At 43.2% G+C, this 23740-nt stretch overlaps 1 protein-coding gene across 1 annotated transcript in view; it reads left to right on the top strand.

The window, feature by feature from the left end:
* The window catches only part of KCNH5 (potassium voltage-gated channel subfamily H member 5), a 166214-nt gene extending 143717 nt beyond the window's left edge, over window positions 1-22497 (top strand). Inside the window, exon 11 of the mRNA XM_017807645.1 lies at window positions 9214-22497. Coding sequence (XP_017663134.1) covers window positions 9214-10161 — 948 coding nt within the window. The 3' untranslated portion in view covers window positions 10162-22497. The remainder of the gene's footprint in view (window positions 1-9213) is intronic.
* Window positions 22498-23740: the final 1243 nt, after the last annotated feature.

The raw sequence follows: 23740 nt of genomic DNA, 5'->3' as shown, positions 1-23740 counted from the left end.
TTCATACCAAGTGCGAAGTGGATGGGTCAAACTCTGAACTGTTTTCTCCTTAGTATTCATGGCTGTTCTCGAATGCAGATCAGCCTAATTGGCTGCCAGCGTGCACAGATGTCTCTCTGCAAGAGTACTCAGGTGCTGTATGAATTGATTGCAAACATGAAATGGTACCAGATTGAAATTTGACCTAGAGTAACTAATTTCTAAACCACAGGGCAAGCAGTAGCGAGGTGATGGAATTTCTGGGCTCTGGGAAGTCAGTTGTTGGCTGTTGTTGGGTTCTTCTGAAGGGGGTGTTGGGTTCTTCTGAAGGGGGTCTCTCTCTCTTTACTCGTCCTGATTTTCCTTTGGATGAGCAACTTGGGGGACAAAGATCTTTATGAAGTAATGATGAAAGGACTAACCCCTTCCTTGCACATAAAATATCAATAAATTTCCCTTAAAAGGGCTTTTTCAACATCATGGAAATAATTCTCATTTCCTTGAAGCAACACGACTTTGTTTCTTGTATTGGAAATCTTCACATCTTTTACAATTTGCTTAGGAAGAATCTGTGTGAAAACAGCTTCTCCAAAGCAAAATTAAATGTGCTTGGTACCAAGCTTTTGCTTTAGCATGCTACCGTGTCTGTGAAGCCAGGATCAATGGAAATTTGGAGAAAAGCTATTATTTACTGTTTCTTTTCAAGCAGCCAGCAGACTAACCTACAGAAATCTTCTTTTCCTCCAAAATCCAGCATGAAAGACTGTTTAGTGAAACATCCCTATCCTGGAGATTAACTAATTGCTCAGCAGTCAGTCATTTTCAGTGCACAGCCAAGGACAGCGATTCCTTTCTCACACGCAGATGGAGCAACGGTTTAACACAAAACAGTTCCTGGGACAGGAGGATTAAGGAGAATTTACTGGAGAGCAATTAAAAGAGTTGTTAGAGCAGTTTGTTGTTGAGGCTGAATTTCACATCAAAGCAAAGCTATCTGAGGAGCATACAGAGCAGAAGAACAATAAAGCCATCATTTGAGGCCATCTACGCTGAATCCTTGGAGTGCAGATTAATGAAGTGAGCTAAGCATATATGGAGATTTACAGAAGTAAATTAGGTGAAGCAGCCTAAATGCTGAAGTTGGAAATAGGTGCCCTGGCTTCAGTCTCTGTTGGCTCTCACTTTCAAGACTCCAGCTCCCTTGCACTTCTACCAAGTTTCTTTTTGCTGTCATACTCTGTAGAGGGTTTCTGACCACGCTTCTCAGCTGCAGAGACTCCTGCCAGTGCAGGACACCACGGTGGGAGGCTGCTTTCATGCATGAGCCATACTGAAAAGCTGTTAATAGAAGTTTGGTCACAGCCAGTGCTTCTTGCTGGCCCTTTGCTGGTGTTTTCTGGTCTCGCTAGCTTGTTCTTCCCATCCTAGCTGTCTGCTCCTACCTCCTTTCCCTGCCCTGACCTGGGAGGAGGCATTGCTCCAAACTCTCCCTTGGAGTTAAGAGCTGGAATTGCATCTTGTGTGGAATGCTGGCATTGCCCTCTCTGTTTTGGAAGGGCAGTAAACCTGCAAAATGGGTTTTCGAGGCAGGGAACCAATCCGGACACAAGGCGTTCATCCACAATGCATGGCAGCATCTTCTTGCATCCATCCCAAAGGAAGGTTTGCATTTACAGTGGTTGTTCACGTCTCTTGCTCTGTGTGAGTCTCACAGGCTGGACTTTCAGATGTAGGACAAATACAGATGGACTATGGATATTCCATCAGGCTGAACTGCAAACCCCAGGTCTCAAGGGCTCCAGTTTCTTCCTAGTTGCAAACAGAAAGGCTTGTGTAGAGTCATTTCCTGTTCATTCATTTCTGTCTAGTCTTTCATAGTTTAACTTTTTTAAATCACATTTTAATTCATGTAAATAAAAAGGAAGATTTGTTAACACAGTGCAAGTTTTAGAAAAAAACAAAAATCTGAGAAATAAGATTTAAAAACATTTTTACATCAAGTATTAATAGTGATTCATGTTCTCTGGGACCTGCCTACATCTTAAAAACACTTTGGGTTTGCATCAAGCCTGTTTACCAAGGGTTACTCATGAGAAATTGGGCTTGACTGGCCTAGTTTTCAGAATATCAAAAAAGAGGGTCCCAGATATGCCTTGTTTTGACAACTGAAGGTTCCTAGAGGGAAGGGGGCTAGTCCTCAAGAACTGAAGCATCCTAGACTCACCTAGTGGTGGGAGTGATCTGAGCAGCATCTATCCTGGATGAGATTTGCAGTGCAAAAGAGTGGTTGTACAGGAACAGACACAGACATCTCAGATGGTCTGGACGGTTTTCCTGGGAAGTGTGGTGAGAACAAGGGGAGGGAGTGGCTTTCCCTTCACTGCTGGTGGTTCATTTGATTGTTTTGTGCAGGCAAAATATCTGGTTTTTTCACAGCCTTTCACTAGGAACCCCCATTCTGGCATGGTCTCCCGGGCAGTGGTGGCTTGTCCTCCCTCTGCAGCTTTTAAAATAATAATGTTTGTCTGGAAGGACTGGCTGGTCTCTGAGGATGCATCCCAGCCGGGAATTGGCAATACCCCAGCATGCTGGGGGGGATAAAAATAGCATCAGATGAAGGGTATATCACACACATACATATACAGAGACAACCTTTGCAGAGGCTTTTTACACGATCTGCACCAAACCCTGACATTTGCAGTGCCAGAGGTAGGGATTTGAATCCTCCATACCCACCATCCGTGGAGCATGTCTGCATACAGGCGACAGGCACAGAGCTCCCCGTGTAGACACAGGAGACAAACGGGCATCTCAGGGTACAGCTTGTCTGACCTGGTTTAACATCTAGCTGCAGGTGAAATGACTCACAACTTCCAAGTGCTTTTTTATTCTCCCTCCACTGTGCAGGGCTCCTGGAGGGCGAGTTCAGATGCAGACACAGGCTTTGTAGGTGAGCCCTGTGGTGAGTGTCTGTGCTCTGGAAATTGGGTGTATTTTGTGGTTTGTTCTCAGGAGCAGGAAAACAGCACACTTGTCTGAGCACCACACGTGTTGGGGTATCGTGTGTCTAAATCCTGGGTCTGACACAAACCCACTTCCCACATTAGCATGACAAAAATATAAATTACTTTTCTGCGATGCACTCCCAAGATGTGAAAATTCATAGTATTTTTGCAAATGTCTTTACAAAAATTTATGTTGTGTAGCCTCGTAGCATTATTTCTGAAGAAAATGAGATATATGTGATTGCAGTATTGGATATTGGTTATACCATTCAAAACTTTAAAATCCCTTTGCCAGCTTCAGCTAAGCTGGCAAAAGTGTGAAGGACTCGTCTTGAATCATTTCAGGCCAAGGAGGCAATGGAAGGCAGCTCTCCTATTTCTGAAAAAAAAAAGCCTATATAAAAGGGTGCCCAAACCAACACATCTTATGAGGACACTGACCTTTTTTTATGGGAATTAAACATTCCTGGAGGAGTTGGACCAGTCCAAATACTTCTGGTGGGATCTGAAAGCTGATGAAGCAGCTGCTTGGTGGGTCTCAGCCAACTCCAAGCAAACCAGGAGCTGCCAGCGCTGCAGTGTGGTCCAAGGAAAGGTGCATTTCCCTAAGATGCTTCCTCCATCACTGGAGCTGGCCTGGAAAGTTCCAACTCTCTTTGTCTGCTTGTTCTACTTGCTCCATCTGCAGTGTTTTCCAGTACAGCTGTGGATATGTGCTGTCAGATGGGTCACTGGCATTCTCCAGGTTACAAAGAGCCCTGTATTTCTTCAAATTTGTTAACCTGGTTCAGACTTGATCTTGGTTCCAACCTTAATGACTCTGTGATTCTGTGATTCTATTTCACTGATCTCAGGTGCCTTCTCAGATGTTTCTGTATTAATTAGGAACAAAAATACAGGGATCTGGACAAACACATTGGGTTGTGAGTAACCAGATGCCAGGGAGATGGAGCTTCTATAAGACATTAATATAGACAAGATAGTTATCTCTGGAACAAACTTCTGAAAGGTGACCAGAATCAACATCAGCCTGGCCTGTGCTTTAATGAATGTGACCTGTGGGTCACTGAATGGATGTAGCTGTGAGGCCTGAAGTGCTGTGTTTCCTTTCTGTTACAATTTTTGGCACTGCAGAAATGATCTGAGTCAAACCCATTCTCCCAGGACAGGATCTCCCCTTGCTGTGGGACTCCAGCATCCCTTGCCCATCAGCCAGATTTGTAGGATGCCACAGCTTGGGCACTCAGAGTATATTAGTCGCTGTGGAAATCTTTGCATTGATGGGTTTGTGTGGCTTTCCCTCTCTCTCAGTCCATGCACATTCGCTGCCTTCATCACCATGACAACTGTGTGCCCTTTTGCTACATCACTCTCCATTTATCTGGATTTCTGTGTTGAGGAGCAGGCACATATTGAATGCCACTAACAACAACATGGGATGTTCAGGGACAGGAAAGGATGATCTCTGGTCAAATACTTCCTACTTTTTAGAAACTTACTGTAGTTCTTCAAGACTTTTACCAGTTCTTTAATCCATTCACGTACCTTTATTGGAGTCACTTATTAAGAGATCTTTGTGTATGGAGCAAGGTCAAGGAGGAATGATTTTAGCTGTGCTGGTACAAAAAAAGACAGCAGACAAGGGATGAATTTCAAAGTATCTGGAAAGGCCACAGCTTTACTGATTAATTCAGCGGTAGATGGGAGAACCTGCAGGTGTCTCAGCCTTGAGCTGACTCCCTGACTTCTCATTGCTGCTGTCCTCATCTGCACTTGGCTTTGGGTCCAGTTATACAAGCTGGCACCTCACAGGAGCCAGCAGTAACATATCCATTGCCGGTACCTGTGGTAAGGTCTGACTTTGCAAAGGATTGAGTTCACAGTAACAACGAGTTACCTCTTGGTGTGGAGGGGAGGGAAAGGAGGTTGAGGTTCAAATCAAATGGAGAATCTCAAGTTGCTGTTGTCTCCTCTGTGCCTGACTCATAGATAACCCAAATATTTCAGTCCCCATGGCTGGCTATCAGTTAACTGCTGCTTTCTCTTTGCAAGGTCAATAATTAACGTCACCTCTGTTGCCCCTCCTTCCCAAAATAAATACATTAAAGGCAGGAAGAACATCCCATGGGACAGGATTTGTGTTACATGGAACAGTCATTCACAATCCCATCCATAAAGAATGAAGTCCTACTCTTAAGCTCTGTCACATTAATGGATTTAGAACTTGGTGTGAGACAGGAGTACGTCTCTTTACTCCCTGAGGTGTGCTATACACACAGTTAATTCTGTTTCTTCTGATTAACTTGTTTGAATTTTGTGTCTATTCCTGGGACATACATTTGGACAGGCCTATGTGTAACCTCTCTGAAAAGGGTCAGAGACAAATTTAAGGTTTCAAAATAAGCCTCTCCCAATTTGCTGAGGAATGTCAGATTGCATGAGGTGTTTTTCTGTTCTAATTTATGAAGAAAAATATCTGGTAATAGTTATTGGGCATTAATAGAATTGTCTCCATGTAAACATTTGTAAATGTAAACACATTTTAACTATTCTGGCTTAGTTTAAACATTTGTGGAAGTGGATAAAATCCAACCACATGAAAAAACTCCTAATATGGAAGAAATTGGTAATGAAAAATAACTATTGCTCTTTCAGTGCTAGAATTCACATCTTTTTTTTTTCTTTCCTCAGTTCTTTGTCTGTATAAGAAAATCTTTCTTTTATTTTATTTGTACATATTATACTGATATCAAGTACTCCTGACCAAAACTAGATCCTTGCTGTGCTAGATGTACAGCTTCCTTGGTTGTGGATGGATGTCCTGAACAGGGGAAAGTCTCCGTGGGATGAAATGATTTCCTCATGATGGCAGAGCAGTTCAGTGGGTGAATGAGGACCAAGACCCCAGTCTCCATCCAAAGGGCCATCATCTCACAGTGTCAGCTGGGATATGAGGGCCTGCCTGGTTAGAAAAAGAAAACAGTGAACAGTCATAAATACATACAGCCTACATGAGAAGCCCAAGGGGAGAGTAGGCCCAGGGCTGTGCATCAGTATTTGCTCCATTGGAAATAGGGCTCCACCAAGGTAGATCAGTCCTGAATCCTTGACTTTCAGCTAACTCCCAAATTTCTGAGTCCCTGGGTATTTTCTGAGGTTATTCAAAGTGCAGCAGGCTTGTTCCTTCAAAGGAGCTGCCCATAGTCATTCCAAGGTGTAGCACTCCCTGTCCGAAGAGGAGAAAGAGGAAATAATTTATTGAAGAGCTCTGCCAGGCTCCAGCCTGTGTCCTGCAAGAAGCTGAAGGAACATCTCCTGGGGAGGTGACAGCAGGACTCTGAGTGTGTGTCTACTCCACTGCATGGTCATAAAGGGGGCATAAAGCCCCCAACTGTGTTTAGTGGGCCCTTGGTCTCACTTGCTTAGCAGTGATGGTGTTCATCACCTTGGCTGCCCATCCCTGCAGCAGGAACACGTTTGGTTTTCTCCAGAGCATTAGCTCTGTGCTGAGTCATGGCAGCACTCAGGCTCAGACCCCCATGGCACTGGGCTCAACTTCTCCAAGTGGTCATCTGGCCAAGTTGTTCTGGGGCAAAAAAACCGTGGAGGCATTTCCTGGCTTTCATTAGGACCCACTTCAGGAGTATGAGGTACAGGTGGTGTGAAATTAATGCAATCTTGGTTTTTCTTCTGCAGAAGGCACAGCAGCAGTCATGGGTAATTATATTCTGTGCAGGGAGATAACCTCTGGCTGGGGAATTTTTGAACTGAAACTAGAAAAGGGAGAAAAGAAAGATTGGTCTGGGGAAAAAAGGGAGGTGAGGATAGTTTACATGAAGTGCAAGCTTTTGGAGAGGAATCAAAAACTGGTGCTGTGTTCTTTTGTTGTTGTCATTCTGGTCTTCATAAACATTCAGCAGGACAGAAGTTGTCAAAGTTACCTCGTGCCTTTCCCGGTGGCACATCCAGTGCTGCACTGGACAGGGGAACGCTGCCAGCCCCTGCCGGGCTGCAGGCAGCTGCCTGCCTTCCAGCATCCCCGGCTGCCTCCAGCCACCACCTGCCAGGCACAGACTGGCTGCGGGAGAGGAGGGTGCTCAAGCTGTGAAATAGGCTCGTGGCCAGAAAGCAGGGGAATCACAGAAACATAGAATGGTTTGGGTTGGGAGGGACCTTAAAGACCATTTGGTTTCAGCCTCCCGACGTGGGCAGGTCTATCTTCCACTAGAACAGGTTGCTCAGAGCTGCATCCAGCGTGGCCTTGAACACTTCCAGGGATGGGGCATCCACAACTTCACTAGGCAATCTGTTCCAGGGCCTCACCAACCTCACAGTTAATAATTTCTTCGTAACATCCAAACTAAATCTACTCTCTTTCATTTTAAAGCCATTCCCCCTTGTCCTGTCACTACATGCCCTTGTAAAACATTGGGTACAGGATTTTTCCCAATTGCAGGTTTTTTTCAGGGACCCATCCCCTCTGGCCTGACACAGCACAAGGCAGAACAGCACAGGCAAAGAGGGACACCAGTGGAGGAACCAGCCTTCTCCCCTGAGACACAACTTGGGGACACATCCTTGCAGCTGGTTGCTTTCACTATTGCATCTTCTGCCAGAGGTGCTGCGCTGCCCTTCAGGGAAAGAGAAGCACAAACATCCCACACAACCCACCTTCCAAATCTGCATTTAGGGAGCGTGGCTTCAATTAAATATAATTACTCAATTTTGAATCAAGGGCAACTTCTCTTGCATTTATTTGTTGTCCCCAGTGGCTTATCTTAGAGAAAGAGAGAGAAGCTCCATGAGGGCAGCCACTAATGAAGGGGAGCCTCCAGAAGAGGTTAGGTGTCCGTGCATCTAGGTCAGAGGAGTCAGATGAAAGTAGCTTCTATGTTTCTCCCTCGGTTTTGTTTATATTTTTTTAACTAGCCTTCTAATGAACATGTTAACCAAATTATTATAAACAGCTGCATCTATCAGCAGCATGCAAGGATATATTCACTGCATTTGAAAGCTCTCTAATGAAGCTTTGAAGTCCAGCTCATCCCAGATTCATGCGGGGAAGGATCTGTAGCCATCGTGACTTCTGAAGATATGAGACTTGAAAGTAAATAGATACTGAAATATGGATACTCAAATGGATCTTTCAAAACTCCAGCTGACTGTCATGGGGTTTCGTTTGTGTATTGCAGGGACTTTATTTTCCTTTTCTTACCACAGAAGTAAGAATGCAGTCCATATTTACGTTTAATCACATGCTGCTTTTCGCTTTAGAATTGTGAACCAGAGAACCAGATTTTCCCTATCCTGCCTCAGTCCCACATTCAAGAAAACTGGGTGAACCTAAATAAAAAATCATACGAGTAACACACAGAAAAATCAACAGAAAAGGTTTTTACTCTGTTGATCCTTTCCCAGCTTGAGGCTGAAATTCATTTTTCTGTAGAAGCCTGAGACATGCTGCAGGGTGAAATAACTGCAGCATTAGATGGCATGGCATTATGAAATGGTGGATATTGCTGGGTTTTATGCTGCTTCTCCATGGTGCTCCCAGTACACCTGCACATACTAGAGATACAAACTCTCTAGGAAATGCTTGTGTAGTGTGTGAAGCCACACACATAGCCCATGGTGAACCTAATTACACCCTCCAGCCACTCCTGCAAAGCTAACAATAAGCAAAGCTAAAAAGTATTGAGCACATTTGGATTTTCCAGTCTCTGGAAGGGTATGTACGTTGAATTAATCTTACAGCTGTGTAGTCTCCACTGAATTACTGTTTCCTTTTGATTGTACTAAAGATAGTGACAGAGCACCTATGAGTGTGAGTAATGGGTGGGTAGGGATCACAGTATTTGGGTTCTCGCTTTCTTGCTTTCTTTTCTTTATTCAGTTTCTTTCCTTCTGTTGGTGTCAGGGTATTTTTAGTTCTTCAAGGCTCTATCTTCTACATCAAGAAAAAAGATTAAATCCACTTTTAGTCTATACTTTTAAGAAAGTGTGTGTGTATATATGTAACCTATATGTGCTGTGGCATACATCTGAGGTTACGATGTCTTCATCAGCTCCATTTGAATTCACTACAAAAAATTAAGATAGAAAGGAAGATCAAAATTAAGAATTAAGATAGAAATGGCTGTTCTCAATACTGTTTCCCCATCTCACATTAATATTTGCCACATGTGATGTCCTTTGGATGCTGACTCTGTTGTGGATTTATCCTCCACAGATCATCTTCCGGAAGATCAGCGATGTCAAGAAGGAAGAAGAGGAGCGCCTGCGCCAGAAGAACGAGGTGACACTGAGCATCCCTGTGGACCACCCTGTGCGGAAACTCTTCCAGAAATTCAAACAGCAAAAGGAGATGCGCAATCAAGGCTCAACCCACGTCGACCCGGAAAGGAACCAGCTTCAGGTGGAAAGCCGGAGCGTGCAGAACGGGGCCTCCATCACGGGCACCAGCGTGGTCACCGTGTCTCAGATCACCCCCATCCAGACCACCCTGGCCTACATGAAAACCAGTGAGGCCGTGAAGCAGAACAACCGGGATGCGATGGAGCTCAAGCCAAACGGAAACGGGGACCAAAAATGTCTCAAAGTGAACAGTCCCATGCGGATGAAAAACGGGAACGGGAAAGGGTGGCTTCGGCTGAAGAACACGATGGGGGCCCACGAGGAGAAGAAGGAGGACTGGAACAACGTCACAAAGGCTGAGTCCATGGGGTTGCTGTCCGACGACCCCAAGTCCAATGACTCGGAGAACGGTGTAAATAAAAACCCACTGAGGAAAACAGACTCTTGTGACAGTGGAATAACAAAAAGTGACCTTCGCTTGGATAAAGCTGGTGAGACTCGCAGCCCCCTGGAGCACAGCCCCATTCAGGCGGATGCCAGGTGTCCTTTCTACCCCATTCCTGAGCAGGCCTTACAAACCACGCTGCAGGAAGTCAAGCACGAACTCAAAGAAGATATCCAGCTGCTAAGCAGTAGGATGGCTGCCCTTGAGAAGCAGGTGGCAGAAATTTTAAAATTATTGTCTGAAAAGAACGTATCCCAGATCTCTTCCCCCAAGTCTCATTTATCACCCCAACTACCCCCCCAGATATCCTCTCAGGATATTTTTAGTGTTTCAAGGCCTGCATCACCTGAATCAGAAAAAGATGAAATCCACTTTTAGCATATACCTATGTGTATATATGTATACAGTATATATGCAGAGCTGTATATATACCTTTATACATATATATATATGTGTGTGTGTATACGGTAAATATATATACATATATATTTTCACTTGCATCCAATATGACTTGAACACACCAAGGATTTTGATATGTAAATATTGCATGTCCAGCTGGATTCTGGCCTGCCAAAGAAAGCAATTATTAACATAGATATTGCTTGTATAATATGCAGTTGACTGCATGCACACTTTACCTTTATTTATAATCTCTATTATGTAATAAAAGAATGACTTTTGTTTAACAAAGGCAATGTACTATTTAAAGAATCAGGGTCTAACCTGCCAATATTGCCATGACAGTTTTGATCTCAGGCTGGGTGAATTGAGCTTTTATTTCCTCACTGTCTTTTCTGCCGAGTTAAACAGTAGATTAATATGACGTGAAGGACATGTTCAGACTCCTGTTAGTATTGTTTCCTGGTATCATTCCATGACAATATACTGTATATTTGGTGATGAATTCCCCTACTCCTCCTACAGGGAGGGCTCAGCTCAGTGGGCAGGGAAGGGCACCGTGCCTGGTGCTGGGGTGGATCACTGGAATTTATTTGTGTGGGTATTGTGCATGCACAGCCTTTTATTTCAAGTATCCTCCTGCTCTGTTAACATCGTAAGTAAGAAATAATAATAATAATAATAATAATAGCAATTTATGTAACAAAATGAAACTAACAGAAACTCAGTTGCACTGAGTGTTTGGGGGTAACTTCTTTCGTGAAAGCCTCCTTTTACTGATGCCATTTTTACTGAACTGTTAGAGTAACATTATGTAAATTCTCTTTGCAGCACTCAGTGATAGTGTCCGGTTCTGTCAGTATCTTCATTAGCATGTCCCATTTTTGTAGGGTTGAGATTGCTCTCCCACTGTCGCCCCCATTGCCCTTGGCAGAAAGACTTTGCATGATGTCTGAGCAAGGGAGAGAACAATCGTAGTTCATCGTCTTGTGAGCAGGTTTGAAAGCCCGAAGTTAAAAGGCTGAAGTTAATCCCCTTCCACTCTCTTTCCTGAGGTCGTTTATCAGTCTGCAACTGCATTTAGAAAGAGAGAAAACAACCATTCAGGGTGAAATTCCCTTTAGTCTAAGGCACCTGGGTGATGATGTGTGGGTTGGAGAGTGGTGGGTGTGTAGGGGAGATGGAGTCCTCCCTAGGGTGCTGCCTGCTGCTCTTACCTTGGACTCATGGAAGGTTTCAGTGCAGGAGGAGGGGACACTTCAAGAGCAGGCTTGCAGTGCCCACCAGCCAGTCACCATAGTTACTGGTTCCCTTAGGTCTGTGTCAGAGGCTCTGACCCACCTCTGAGCTGACTCCCATCTTCCAGTCTTGGGTCACGTTCAGATACCATTTCCATCTCCTAGGCTGGAGCATTACTCTCCATGCGGTGTTGCTGGCTTAGCAGGGCTGCAGCAGGGCAGGCTTTGCACTGGATCCTGTTTGATCTCCAGTTTTGAGCTGAGATTTTGGACTCTGCTTGTGTCTGCGCCCGAGAGTGGTTGGGTTTTTTGCCTCTCCATTTGCACTGGTTTGAATCCAGGTATATGCAATGCATAGCAGAAACTGCCATTGCAGCTTCAGAGTTGTTGCCTGGTACGGCTTGAGGTCAGCCCAGCAGAGCACAATGGCTTCTTCAGAGAAGGATTCCCCCTGCCTCCAATTTAAATGACCTCTTACGTCAAGATCCCATGTTTTCAAAAGTGCCTTGAGTAAAACACATATGTACCACAAGGCATCACTATGAATCAGGTATATCAAATATACGTTTATAATTAGTGGGCATCCTTACCACAAACTAATATTAGATCCATTACTTAACATTAGAAAACGAAACTAAACTAAAGTAAATCACTTCCTGAAAAACTATCAAAAACCCCAAAACCCAAACAAATAATTTGCAATAGTGGCAATTAGGAACCTGCATCTTAGGGTGAACGTATCTTCAGCTATGAGACCGAAACCCCTAAACCTCAAAAAGCTCATAAGAAAGCCAAAGAAGTCATTGCTTCTGTTGTGTCAACTTACGGAGGCTTTTGGGGTGATAGTAGTCTTTCTTATTTGCTGTTCTTTTCTGTCCTGTTTCTGCTCCTTTCTTTAGGAAATTATAGACACTCAAAAAAAAACCCAAACCAAAACAGTTTTAAAAAAAAAAAAAGAAAGAAAACAAGAGGGAAGTATAAAAAAAACCACAGAAAGGGAAAGCTCTTCCCAAAGCCCGGTGGTCAGACCGCCCGATCATTATAGTTCTCCACAGCTGCGGTGGCTGCTGTCAAAATTTTCAGTGGTATTTTGCAGCTGCTGTTCTGACACAAGTGCAATTCCACAACTCTGCAGCCGTGCTTTGGACTGCAGGAACAATCTGCACCTGCAGAACAGCAGGACCTTCCATGTCCTACAATAAATCCCACCCTGGGACTCTGAAATAATGGGGGGGGGGTGGTTATAGGCTTAGGGAGTTACATGATTGCTGCAGGCTGCTGGAGTCTCTACAGACCTTGTGGGTGCAGTTTAAGTGCCAAGCTTTGAAGTGTTGAATGTTCTTGCCTGACTTGGTTTGCTGGTCAGGACAGACACAGTGTGACTGCCCAGAGCTGCCTAGTGAATAGGTGAGGCACACAGGCTGTCTAGGGGCCAGGTTTTGGTAAAGTTCCTTGAATGCATGAATCTGCCATGAAGAGATGCTGCAAAAGAGCCAGCAGGATAATGGGGGGTGACGTTTTTAGAAAGCTTTAGCCTTAATGGCATTCCTCTGCCTTTGTGACAGACTTCTTTTCTTTCTCTGTAACTGATATTAATTCTAGGTAGAACTGCATGGCATGCACAGGGATCTCTGTTTAGGATTATCTTGCAAGTCAGGTGTAATTTTGTGCCACTTTACAGTGAGAGAATGTGTTAACAGGATTAATCTGACCTTGAAAATTATTTGGGCGGGCCCAGAATGTCTATTACAGTTCAAGTGCAACTTGAGTGGTTAAAATGTGTGGTGGCTAAATAGTGTAAAATACCAAGTTCATGAAACAAATATGGTGTTTCCAGGTCTATTCCTAATGCTGCTTTGACTCTGATATTCCAATATTATCCATGGCAATTTCAGTGGAACCAGCTTGTACCTTGTAGGAGGCAGTAGCACGATGGGTGTCCTGCAGATGCAATCAATGCAGCCTGTGGGTGGGCTGTCCCAGGCTCTGTGTGATGGAAGGGTGGGCAGCCGGGGGCCCAGTTTGTGGATTTGCTCTGAAAATTTGGCTTGTACAATTCTGAAGGACTTCGCCTCCTGAATTCATGACGGGAGCATTACGTGTTGTTTCGTGGAGTCGTTCCCGGTTCGCCTTTCCCGGCCCCTCGCGGTTGTGCATGATGCCATGAGTGTGCTGCCGACTGGGACATTCCTTTTCTCTTAGAGAAGCATGAGTCATACTCTTGTAGCTCAGGCTTGACTGAAAGCAACCACCTGTAGTCATTAAGTGCAATAAGGACACCAAGGTGTCACTTCCACCCAAGCCAGTGCTCAAGCAGCTACACACCGCGCGGGGGGAGCTCTTGGCTGCATGCTCTCCTTTCCTTTAGGAGCTGTATTCCTGTACAGATGTTCCTGCCAGATGCTGGTAACGGCATCCTTAGCACTTACCTTGTGCTTTGTGTGTTCAAAGCATTTTACCTGCACACGAGTGGATTTTATCTTTCTGGACTTTGGAATAGAAATAAAATGTGTACAGAAAAGTAAACACTTTTCAAAGCAAATGAACTAGAGTACTTTTAATAGCATTTTTTTTGTGTGTAATGTTGCATATACAAGGTAGAACAGCACTTCAGGATAATAACTGAAAAAAAAATATTGTTGTAGTGAAGATTCAGTTCTTCTGAATCTGTATTTGTAAATCCTTTTTTTCCCATTTTTCTGTCTTTGCCAGGGGACAGGGGTTAGAGCAGAGCTGACTCTGGAAGTGACAAACTTAAGCTTTGCCCATTTTTCTTTTCCCTGTTCTGCAGAAGTAGAACAACTGTAGGGATTTGATGCTGCTGGCACCAAAGTTTGGGTTTATTGCTAGACTCAAATTCAGTCTTCATTTACCACCACATGGAAAGTAACCCTGTTGTACAGGTGTGAACTGAAGGTTGAATATGATAATCGTATTGGACCTTAATATGTACTTTGGATCCCAGGACAATTTTAGAGAACTGGAAGCTGCAGAAATAACATTGTCCTATTTGCAAGCTGAGAGCAGTCGTTCTGGAAGTAACTGAGACAGTTCTACAGACGTCATCGTTTGCATGGGTCAGAAAACAGATGCTGTGCTCATGAAATAGCTTGGAGGCCTTCTGGGGGAAAAGATGCCCTTAACTGGATGGGAAAACAAAAAAGCCAAATGTTTAATGTGAAATTTGGGAGTGAGGACATAGAGGGATACATTATAAGGAATTGGCGCTTTTTTACTTGGATTTTGAGCATTTAGAAAACCCAAGCCTGTCTTTTTGGATGTTGGAACTGGACAGATTGTTTCTTAAAATAAATATTTTTTTCTAAAGTGAGGTGGCATCAAAGTGATACCTGTTTGTTAAAAGAAGTGTTCAAATACAATTTTCCTACAAAAGAGGCTTTGAATGGGTTTTGTTAATGTTGCTTTTAATAGGCTGTATCTAAAAGCTCTTCTTCAGTTCCTTTTTTTTCCTTTTGTACCAGAAGCTCCTGTGTTAACACATATCTTCATATCTGTAGGACCTATAATACTCTGACAAACTTGTTAGAGAGGGTTTGAGAAGTGGGATTCCTTTGGAGAAATCCATCTCTTCGTGGCAGCCAGGGCAGTGTGGCTCTCCTGTCCTGAGCTGCAGTGAGAGCTGTGAGCACTGAACAGCAGTAGTTTGCATTTTTCTTGTCACTTCTCATCTGTTCTGATACCCTTCAGGGAATTTAAGGAAGGAAATAGAAAAGTTGACGCGGTCACTTTTCCTGGATGGCCCCAGCCTTTCACACATGTCTGTGTGGTGCTTTCCCATGGAGCCCACAGGGAGGAGAACTTTGATCTATCTAGATTTCCACATCTGGGAATATTTTTTATAACTTTGCCTTTATTTTTTTGGTACAAATGGATAACACAATATCTGCGTGTTTTATTTGGTTTAATATGTTATAGTGCATTTCCAAATGAAATACATTCTTAAAGCAAGGTACTGAATGGAGCTAAAGTAGACAAGAAGTCCACATTATTTCTGGCAGAAAAGTGGTGAATGTTCTTACTGACATAAAGAATATTGTGCAAAGATCAGCTCTGTGATATCTAACAAATGACAAACAAACTAAAATCATCCTTACTGAGGGTGTGTTTAGTCAGACACAAAATTGACCTTGTAGTGCACAGTGGGACAAGAAGGCATATATTGATTTTGAATACTCCAATGGTAGAAGCATTCAAAAAGGGCTTGACCAGGCCATGATGAATAAATTGTATTTATTTATTATATTATGCTATGTTAATCAGCTTCCTGGTGCATGGCAAGTGGAAACAGGAATCTGGGGCAATATTCTCACAAACCTTTTTATCTGTTTTCTATAAAATAGATAAATGCATTTCTTCACTATTTTCTGCTTGGAGTTGTAAGCTTGCTTGGCCCACAGTCTGAGACTATGGGTGTGCACCAACTCAGTATCTGGCTGTCTGCCATGAATACATCAATTAGCCTTAATTAAAAGCCCTATAAAAAGGATTTTGTATTAGGTTGAGCTCAGCCCTCCCCCCTCCAGTGACATGAGTGTATTTTGTCTGCTTCAGAGCAGATTCAGTTCAGACTGAGCAATGGCAGAGTATATTTCTGCCTGCCTGCAGAGGAGGTATAGACACACCATATGGATATATACCTGCCCATTTGGAATGGGGAATCAGATCTGGTTCATTTAAGACAGGTGTTTCAGACAGGTGGGATAAATCCTGCTCTGGAGGTGCCAGTCTCCCATCATTTACTGTAGAGTAATGACTTCAGATTAGACACTTGATTTGTAGACTGCTAGAGGGTAAATGGAGTGAATCCAACCCATGATTCAATCTCCCAGCCTGATCTTGTTTGTATAAAAAGGTGTCTCTAAAAGAGTCTGCTTACCATCTTTCCAGCACTGAAGCACTTTCACATAGATGTGACTGACAGTAGAGGGAACACTGAAGTGCCTCAGCATGCAGCCAGAGACAAAGTGTTCACCTCCTGAATTGTTAATTAGAGATTTGTAAAGACCAAGGATGCTCAGTTCTTGGCTTGCAGTGATCAGATTTTTAAATTTTTACCCCAATACCATGACAGGATAGTCCAGGGACCCTCACTGTCACAGGTATATAGCAGTTGAGGTGCTCTTCATCATGATGTGCAATGCCGAGGCACAGATGGGCATCACCAGTCAATTTTTGGACAGTGAAAGACTGTCACCTATTTGGGATCTTGGGCTACTCTGGGGTATTTAGGGTGATGGGAGTTTTATTGCTGAGCTGTGTCCTGCAGTGGAAAGATGACAAGGCTTGGAAATGTCCAGTGAAGGGAAGAGTTGTAAAGAAGAGCAGCTTCAAGGCAGACAGAGAGTGATGATGGCCCAGGTCACAGCAGAGCCCTGGCTCTGTGCTGTGCAGGGGGAGGAGAGTGGGGAGAGAGAGGAGAAGGATGTAAAGAATGGTGTCAAAAAATAGTGACAGTATTCCACTGAAGGCCATATTGTCTCTGCACAATGACTGTTTGTGTCTCCCAAATTTATTTATTTGGAATTTGGCAGACTCCTCTTTCCTTCAGGTGGTGTGTAAGGATGAGGCTGGCAGACCTTTCTGGAGTGACAGCTGTGGGACAGGGAAGGGCCATTAGAGGAGACTCAGATATATATCCTTAGAGGGATATGTGGGCTTCAGGAGAGCCAAAGCTCTTCCAGTTTGCCAAAGACCTGTTGGAAAGGGGCATAGTATCCAAACCATGTATCATCAATGCATGGATTCTATATTCGAAGCTCAGCCTGCTATAAGCAGGGAGGGTTAGACCAAGTGATTTACAAAAGATCCCTTCCAAGCTATGATGTTTTACCATTCAGTGATTCTGTAGATTTTAATAGCACAAACAGGAGGTAAAATTGGAAGCTTCTTAGTTACATTGCATTATTTTTTGGTTTTTAGTTTAAATATCATACTGAGGAATGTGGTGCCAATTTTCAAGATAATGACTGTTTCTAACAGCCAATACTCATCAAGCAGACACCAGAGAAATTTGGCATATTCTAAAACTATGGCATATAAATAAATCAAGCCTTTCACTGGGCATCAGCTAAAATCCACACTTGATGCCAAACACTGAGAATAATGTCTCGGTGACTATGCAGTTTCTGGAAGCAGTGGGCTAATACGGATGCATCAACAACACCCACACCCTCTTCCAGCCTCATCCCCAGTCCAGTGAAAGCTGATTACCGTGTCTGAAAATGCCATCAAAAAATCAATAGCATTTGAGCTGGTTTTCGGTGTTGCCCTGGCAAACGTCCAAGGCTGTAGGAAATGTGTGAAGGGCAGTGGCAAGTAGGTTTCTCTTTAGTGGCTGGATCTGGGGGTGATTCTCATCCCTCTGGATTCAGCCTGCTCCTCTCACTGTCTATGTGGACACCATTGCTGAAAAGGCCTTGGCTTTTCCAAAGGATCCAGGCACATCCATGGAGCCTGTGCACATCACTAGAGTCTGCCCCAAGCCCCATTCCCAGGCTTATTCTCTGCTTGTCTAGGTAAATTAAAAGGTTTACACCTGACACTATTAGATTTAACTGACAAGCTATTTTTCCAGACTCAGCAACCTCCTCAATATCTATGATGGCTCACAGGATTAATCACAAAATCCTTTCCAATCTTAGCAGCAAGTCTCCAAATTAAACAGGAATAACAGGACAAGCCTTCTGCCGTTCTGAGGGCATTCTTTTATTAAACAAACATTTATTTTTATTTTATTTTATTTTATTTCTGGCCCTTTTGTACAGTCTTGAACAGCACAGTGTTCCATAGGATAGCAGGGATTGGAGTGTTTTTTGGATTTTAATGAGCCAGTTTGAGAAGGAGAACTCAAGTGAGACACCAGCTTCACACGCAGTCCAGCGTCTGCCACGTGTGTGACCATTTCCTCTGATTTCCTCCTCCAGTTACACCTTTGGTGAACTTCACCACCAGCAGCAATTTGAACTGGTGCCATGCAGTGAGAGTAAAAGTTCTCTTCATTTCCTTGGGCAGACCCTAGGGCTCTCCTCAGCATCTCCTTGTGTGCTGTGCCAGGACATGCAGGCACTTTCCTGTCCTGGACTTGGTTTCAGAAGAATTTCCTGAGGTATTGCACCTCTTTTCTCTGTCAACACATCATTTTCCTAGGAAAAAAACACAAAAAGCAACATTTTCTGACTGATCACTTGGGAATCCACTTGCATCCAAGGCTGCTGCCAGGACCATTAGTGGGAGGTCACAGTTCAGTTTGTAAATTGGGTGTCTTATCTGAGCCCTCATGGTAAAAGGCATTTTTTTCTAAAGGAAAACAAAATTTCTGCTCTGCTTCTAATTAGTCCTCTGTTGTCCCTGCAGGATTAATTACTGCCTTCTTCACTCGAATCATCAAATGCTGTTTGGCAACAGCTTCTTTTTTTTTTTTTTATGATTTTAAATATAATTAGGATCCCTGGCACTACAAACAAGCTCAATCAGGTTGTACTTTAAAATTACATAGCTGAAATGTCACCTAAACTAGTAGTTTAAGCCTGGCTTTTGAATACCAACAACCCCATTGCACTTGGCAGGTGTTCAGAGCTCATCACTTTGGGGTCATCGGTAGGTCAGTGTGAGCATCCTTCTCCTGAAATCAATCACAGAAGGGATTTTATTCTGCAGCTCCTCCCTAGTGGGGCTCTTAGAAAAGAATCGTGGGTGGAAGGATGCAGTGGCACCTCCCAACTCTTCTTACTGCCTGTTGGTGCTCTGTAGATTCACAGCCGCATCTCTTTTTACTTAAAGGAAGGGCTGAGGGCCACCAACTGCCTAATTCTATAAAATGGTAAATTCAATTTATTGAGTGGGAGAGGCAGTAGCTAGCAATAAGGCAGGATTTGGGTTTTAAAAATCTGCCTGGTGGGAATTGGGCAAGCTACCAGAAAGACAATAAAGGATTTATCTGACAATGCATGCCAAAGGAATGCTAAACATGTGAGCAGGAGAATTTACTGATACCAGAGGAAAAGCTCATTAGCGTTAAAGTGCAAAGCAGGTCTGTAAATGTACCTTTCAGCTGTCCTGGTAAAATCTCTGTGCTCAGACAAGGGGAGCTGTGGCTTGTTTCTATGGAGTGTAGAGCTGGCTAATCAGCTTTCCCAGAAAATTGCACACAAAACATGTTTCCTCAAATGTAATAGTTAGCACTGTTTTATTAGCATGGGCACATTTCACAACTAACCTCGATGTCAGCCTCCCCCTGCCACTGGTTTCACAGTGATTCAGAGATGCTCCTAAAGCTGGTACTGCAGTATTTCTCCTAGGACAGGTTTGTTCTCTTACTTGCTTGTCACTGATTGTCGATTATTTGCCCTTAAACAGATTTGTGGCCCTGTAAGGGATGTGGGACACCCCAATAAACCTGCAGCTTGTGGGGCTGCAGTGGAGATAAAGGTTCACCATATTTTGTCTGGAAAACATGCCAGCCATAAAAATACTCTTGCTAACTGTTTAAAGCTCCAATGCCTTATCAGCACAGTTTATGTAACAAAATCCCATTAGTACTGCAAACCATTCTCACATGAATTAGGACATGATATGCTTCATAAACCTTACATACCTATTGACTGTTGTTATGCATAGTGCACTTGGCTGGGCTTTTACATGCAGGTGTAGCTGCATATCTTGGGTTAATTTCTATGTGTTTTGAAAGCTTTGTAATATGAAGAAGAATATTTTGCACAAGAAAGGCAGTGTTTCCCTTTCTTTGTCTGTTTATCTCTTTTCTCTTTTTCCTTCCTTCCTTCTTTTCTTGACTTCTTGTTTACTTGCCTTGTAACTAGGCTAGGAACTGGTAGAAATGATTGATTAAGTGATGTTGCATCAGCAGATTTAATGAGATAATGATCTGTTTTGCTATTTGTGTTCAGAAGAAATAATATGCTAATAAGAATTGTAGTTAGAGTTGATTTTTTTAATGTCCTGCTTAAATACCAGCCAGTGACTGAGTGGTTCAGTAAAGTGGTCTCAGCAGATCTTCTAAATTGTATTCTCTATTTCGGAGGTAAATATTTTCAGGCTTTGAGCATCTTGTGTAAATATTCTTATCGTCAGTGGAAATGTTTCCATTAATTTCTCTAACTCTAACCCAGTTCTTGCAGAGAGACCAGGACAGTGAGTTCCAGCGTGGGCTGAGCTTTCTTAAAACTGAGAACTGTGGGTACTAGAATTTTAATTTCAGGCCTTTGCCTAATGCAAATGGGTCCAAGATTTCATGCCCTACTAAATGCTGCATGCTGATTGCAGGCAGAAATGTAGAGGATGTGTTTGAAGATGGGGACAGCAAGGTGAATTGCCATAAAAATCAGCTGAACCCATCAGGGAAAGGCACTTTTTAATTAACACATATTTGAATCCAAAAGACACATTCTTGGTGTCTGAACTGCCAGTAATTTCCATCCAAAGTAACTTCTCAAAATTCATGACTGTCTAGAATATCCTTGCACAAGTCAGATATATACATAAGCTGTGCAAACTCTCTCTGGGGAGAAGCACAGTTAAAAATAAAGTTATTATTGCTACCACAGAGAGAGACGATGACAGAGACAGGGGGTTGAGCACCAGGTACCGTGAGACTGAATCCTGCCGTGCAGCCCTCCATCTGAGCACTGCTGATTCAGGTGTGGGCAGATGTGCTCAGGTTTTGAGTCCTGGTTGTGTTTCCTCATCTCTGTCCACACCTGGAGCAGAGCAGAGCATCACAGAGGGAAGGGGCAGCTTGTATAGGACTTCATGAAGTGTAGCCCCCACCCCAGACCAGGCTTCGAAGAGTGAAGTCCTGGCTCTAAGAGGGCCAGTTTTGGCATGGTTTTTAGGATTCCTCCCCTGCCTCCCCCATCCCTCTGATATGCTTATGAGTTCCCACTTAGGTTTAAGCAACTAGTCACCCTAAGCTTCTAAATGAAGAAAAATATATGAGGAATATATACTGGGAGGAAAGAGTGATGAGGGGTGGGCATGATCTTGCCCGTGTCTGTGCACCCTCAGCTCTGTAGTGGTGTCTGTCGAAATATCCTTGTAAGAGAATGCTCACAGTATTCTCACAATTAGTGTCAGGGGGAGATTTTTCTAAATGAATTGTCATCACAGAGGACCTTGTTACAGTCAAAATATGGTACTACTTTTCTAGCTTTTTTTCTTAGGCTTCCCCCCTCACTGCAAATAACAACTGAAAACTAAACTGAGCAGGAGCTGCTGCACAAGCCTGCACAGAGATGCTGAACCTAAAAAAACCAGCGTGCCCTTGTGGGATACCCACAAGGTCTGTGCTGAGCATCCATCCTTGGCATAACCTGCCTTCTCTTTCTTTTTCTTTGCTGAAATGCAGCTGCATGGCCAATGTGCATTTTTTTTTCTTTCCGTGTATCTCCAGACCAGCGCTCCCTGCCCCACACTTGTGCTGAGGCATCTCTGTGCACCCCTGAGCACCTAACAGGGGCCATGTCAACTCTAATCCCTGGTTTGTGGGAGTCTTTCCACTAACATTAGCAGCACTTTCAAAGCATAATGGGCTTTAAAGCCTCCTTTTTTACCCTGAGGTCCTTACTTTTGAGTTCAAATTTCAAGGTGTCCCACTAGCTGAAAAACCACCAGGTGGTATAATCGTGTTTGTGCAACCCTCATGGAGAAGTTGGGCAAAACGACTGGTTTTAAAAGCTCGTGTCGGAAAACCTGATCTACAGAGTAACTGCAGCTTTTGAATGTATGTGATTCGCAGACACTGGACTGTGAGGAGGAAAAATATTTTGAGAAAACTCCTTTTTTTGCAAGTAAGAAGTTGGGGGAAAGGGTTATTGCTCAGATAATGTTTCTTTTGTTACGACTTGCTGCTCTTTGTACACTAGCCAATGCAAATGACATTCATGTTCCTGACAATATTTTTGAACAGCCCAGCTATCTTTTTTGCTCTTGTTAATATACTGAGGATTTGGGGGGATTTTAAATTCCTCTGCCTTTCAGGATTATTTCTACAAAAGCAATTGAGGACTGTATTTTGACAGCAGGAAGCTTATAAAAACCTAGAGAAAAAAAAAAATAAAGCATTTGAAACTGAACAGCTATTGAAGGAACGCACCTCTGCTACCATATCTGATCACATCAAGGAAGGACCATCTTTCTACTGAAAATCACACATCAGTTTGTACAGAGGGGATGCTCCCTTGACCACTCGCGTGACTGCCCAGGAGGAATGTGTGGGAACGCTTTCGTTAGTCGTGACTCTCCCGTCACTTTTGGACATTGCCATGTGTGGTCGGTTGAAATCGGTTTTATCTGTAGCAAGCTTCTTGTTGCACTTTTTCTGTTTGCTAAAATTCAACAACAAGGAAAATGTGGGTCACTTTAAAGCATTGGCAGACAACTGTTTCTAACCCAAAGGATTATGGGTTTTAGCACAATGAACTGTACTTCTTCAGGGAGGATCAATGTCGATTTTTTTGTTCCACACGTCTTTATTTACATGTGGCTATATTTTCATTGATACAGAATAAAAAGTGCATTTTATTGACCTTGAGCGTTTGTGTTGTTACTTCTCTTAAGCTCTGGCTCACCGTAAAAGTGATAGCTTTTGTTTTCCTGGCCAAAGCCAAACACAATTTGTTGAGATTAATGAGCAAAATATGATCTTATTTTTAGGTGGCTTGGGGATGGGGGAGACACATAAATCTATTGTTAGAATAGAGCTTCTCTACGGGACAATAGGAACAATGCTTGGCCTTTGTCCTCGCTAGCCTGAAGACAATAGGAAATAAATCAAGCTGAGCTGGTCACAGGTATCTCATCCATAAAACTTCTATAGTATCTAATTCCCTCTCACAAGCAAATTGAGGTGAAGAGGGAATACTTTATCTAAGTGGATAACAAGTATTGGCTTATAACCTTTTGTTCGTAAAATACTCCATTTTATTTGCTGCAAATGTGTAACCTTGCTTTGAAAAAATTACACTTCAGATGCACAATGAGGATTGGGACTGTGGAGTAGAGGCAGAAGTGTTTCACTTGATAATTTAAATAATTCCTAAGACATATGCTCCCTTTACTTCTTATATCATTAGCTTTGTCACAAGTGACATTCCCCAAAGAATTTCCTGTGCCAAGGTACAAGTGACTGTTTTTGGCATAAATACACACAACATTGCTGACAAGTTCTTGAAACCAGAGTTGCTCTTACGCTCCCTCAGTGCAGAAACCAAAGCACATGGAAATCAGTGAAGATTTTTTCTATTCCCTTGCAACAGTCCCTTCCAACTCAGAATATTCCATGATTC

This window comes from Lepidothrix coronata, unplaced genomic scaffold (genome assembly GCF_001604755.1).
Source record: "Lepidothrix coronata isolate B3197 unplaced genomic scaffold, Lepidothrix_coronata-1.0 Scaffold19, whole genome shotgun sequence".
Lineage (NCBI taxonomy): Eukaryota > Metazoa > Chordata > Aves > Passeriformes > Pipridae > Lepidothrix > Lepidothrix coronata.
The sequence above is the reverse complement of the archived record's forward strand: the minus strand, read 5'-3'. Positions and strand labels throughout refer to the sequence as shown.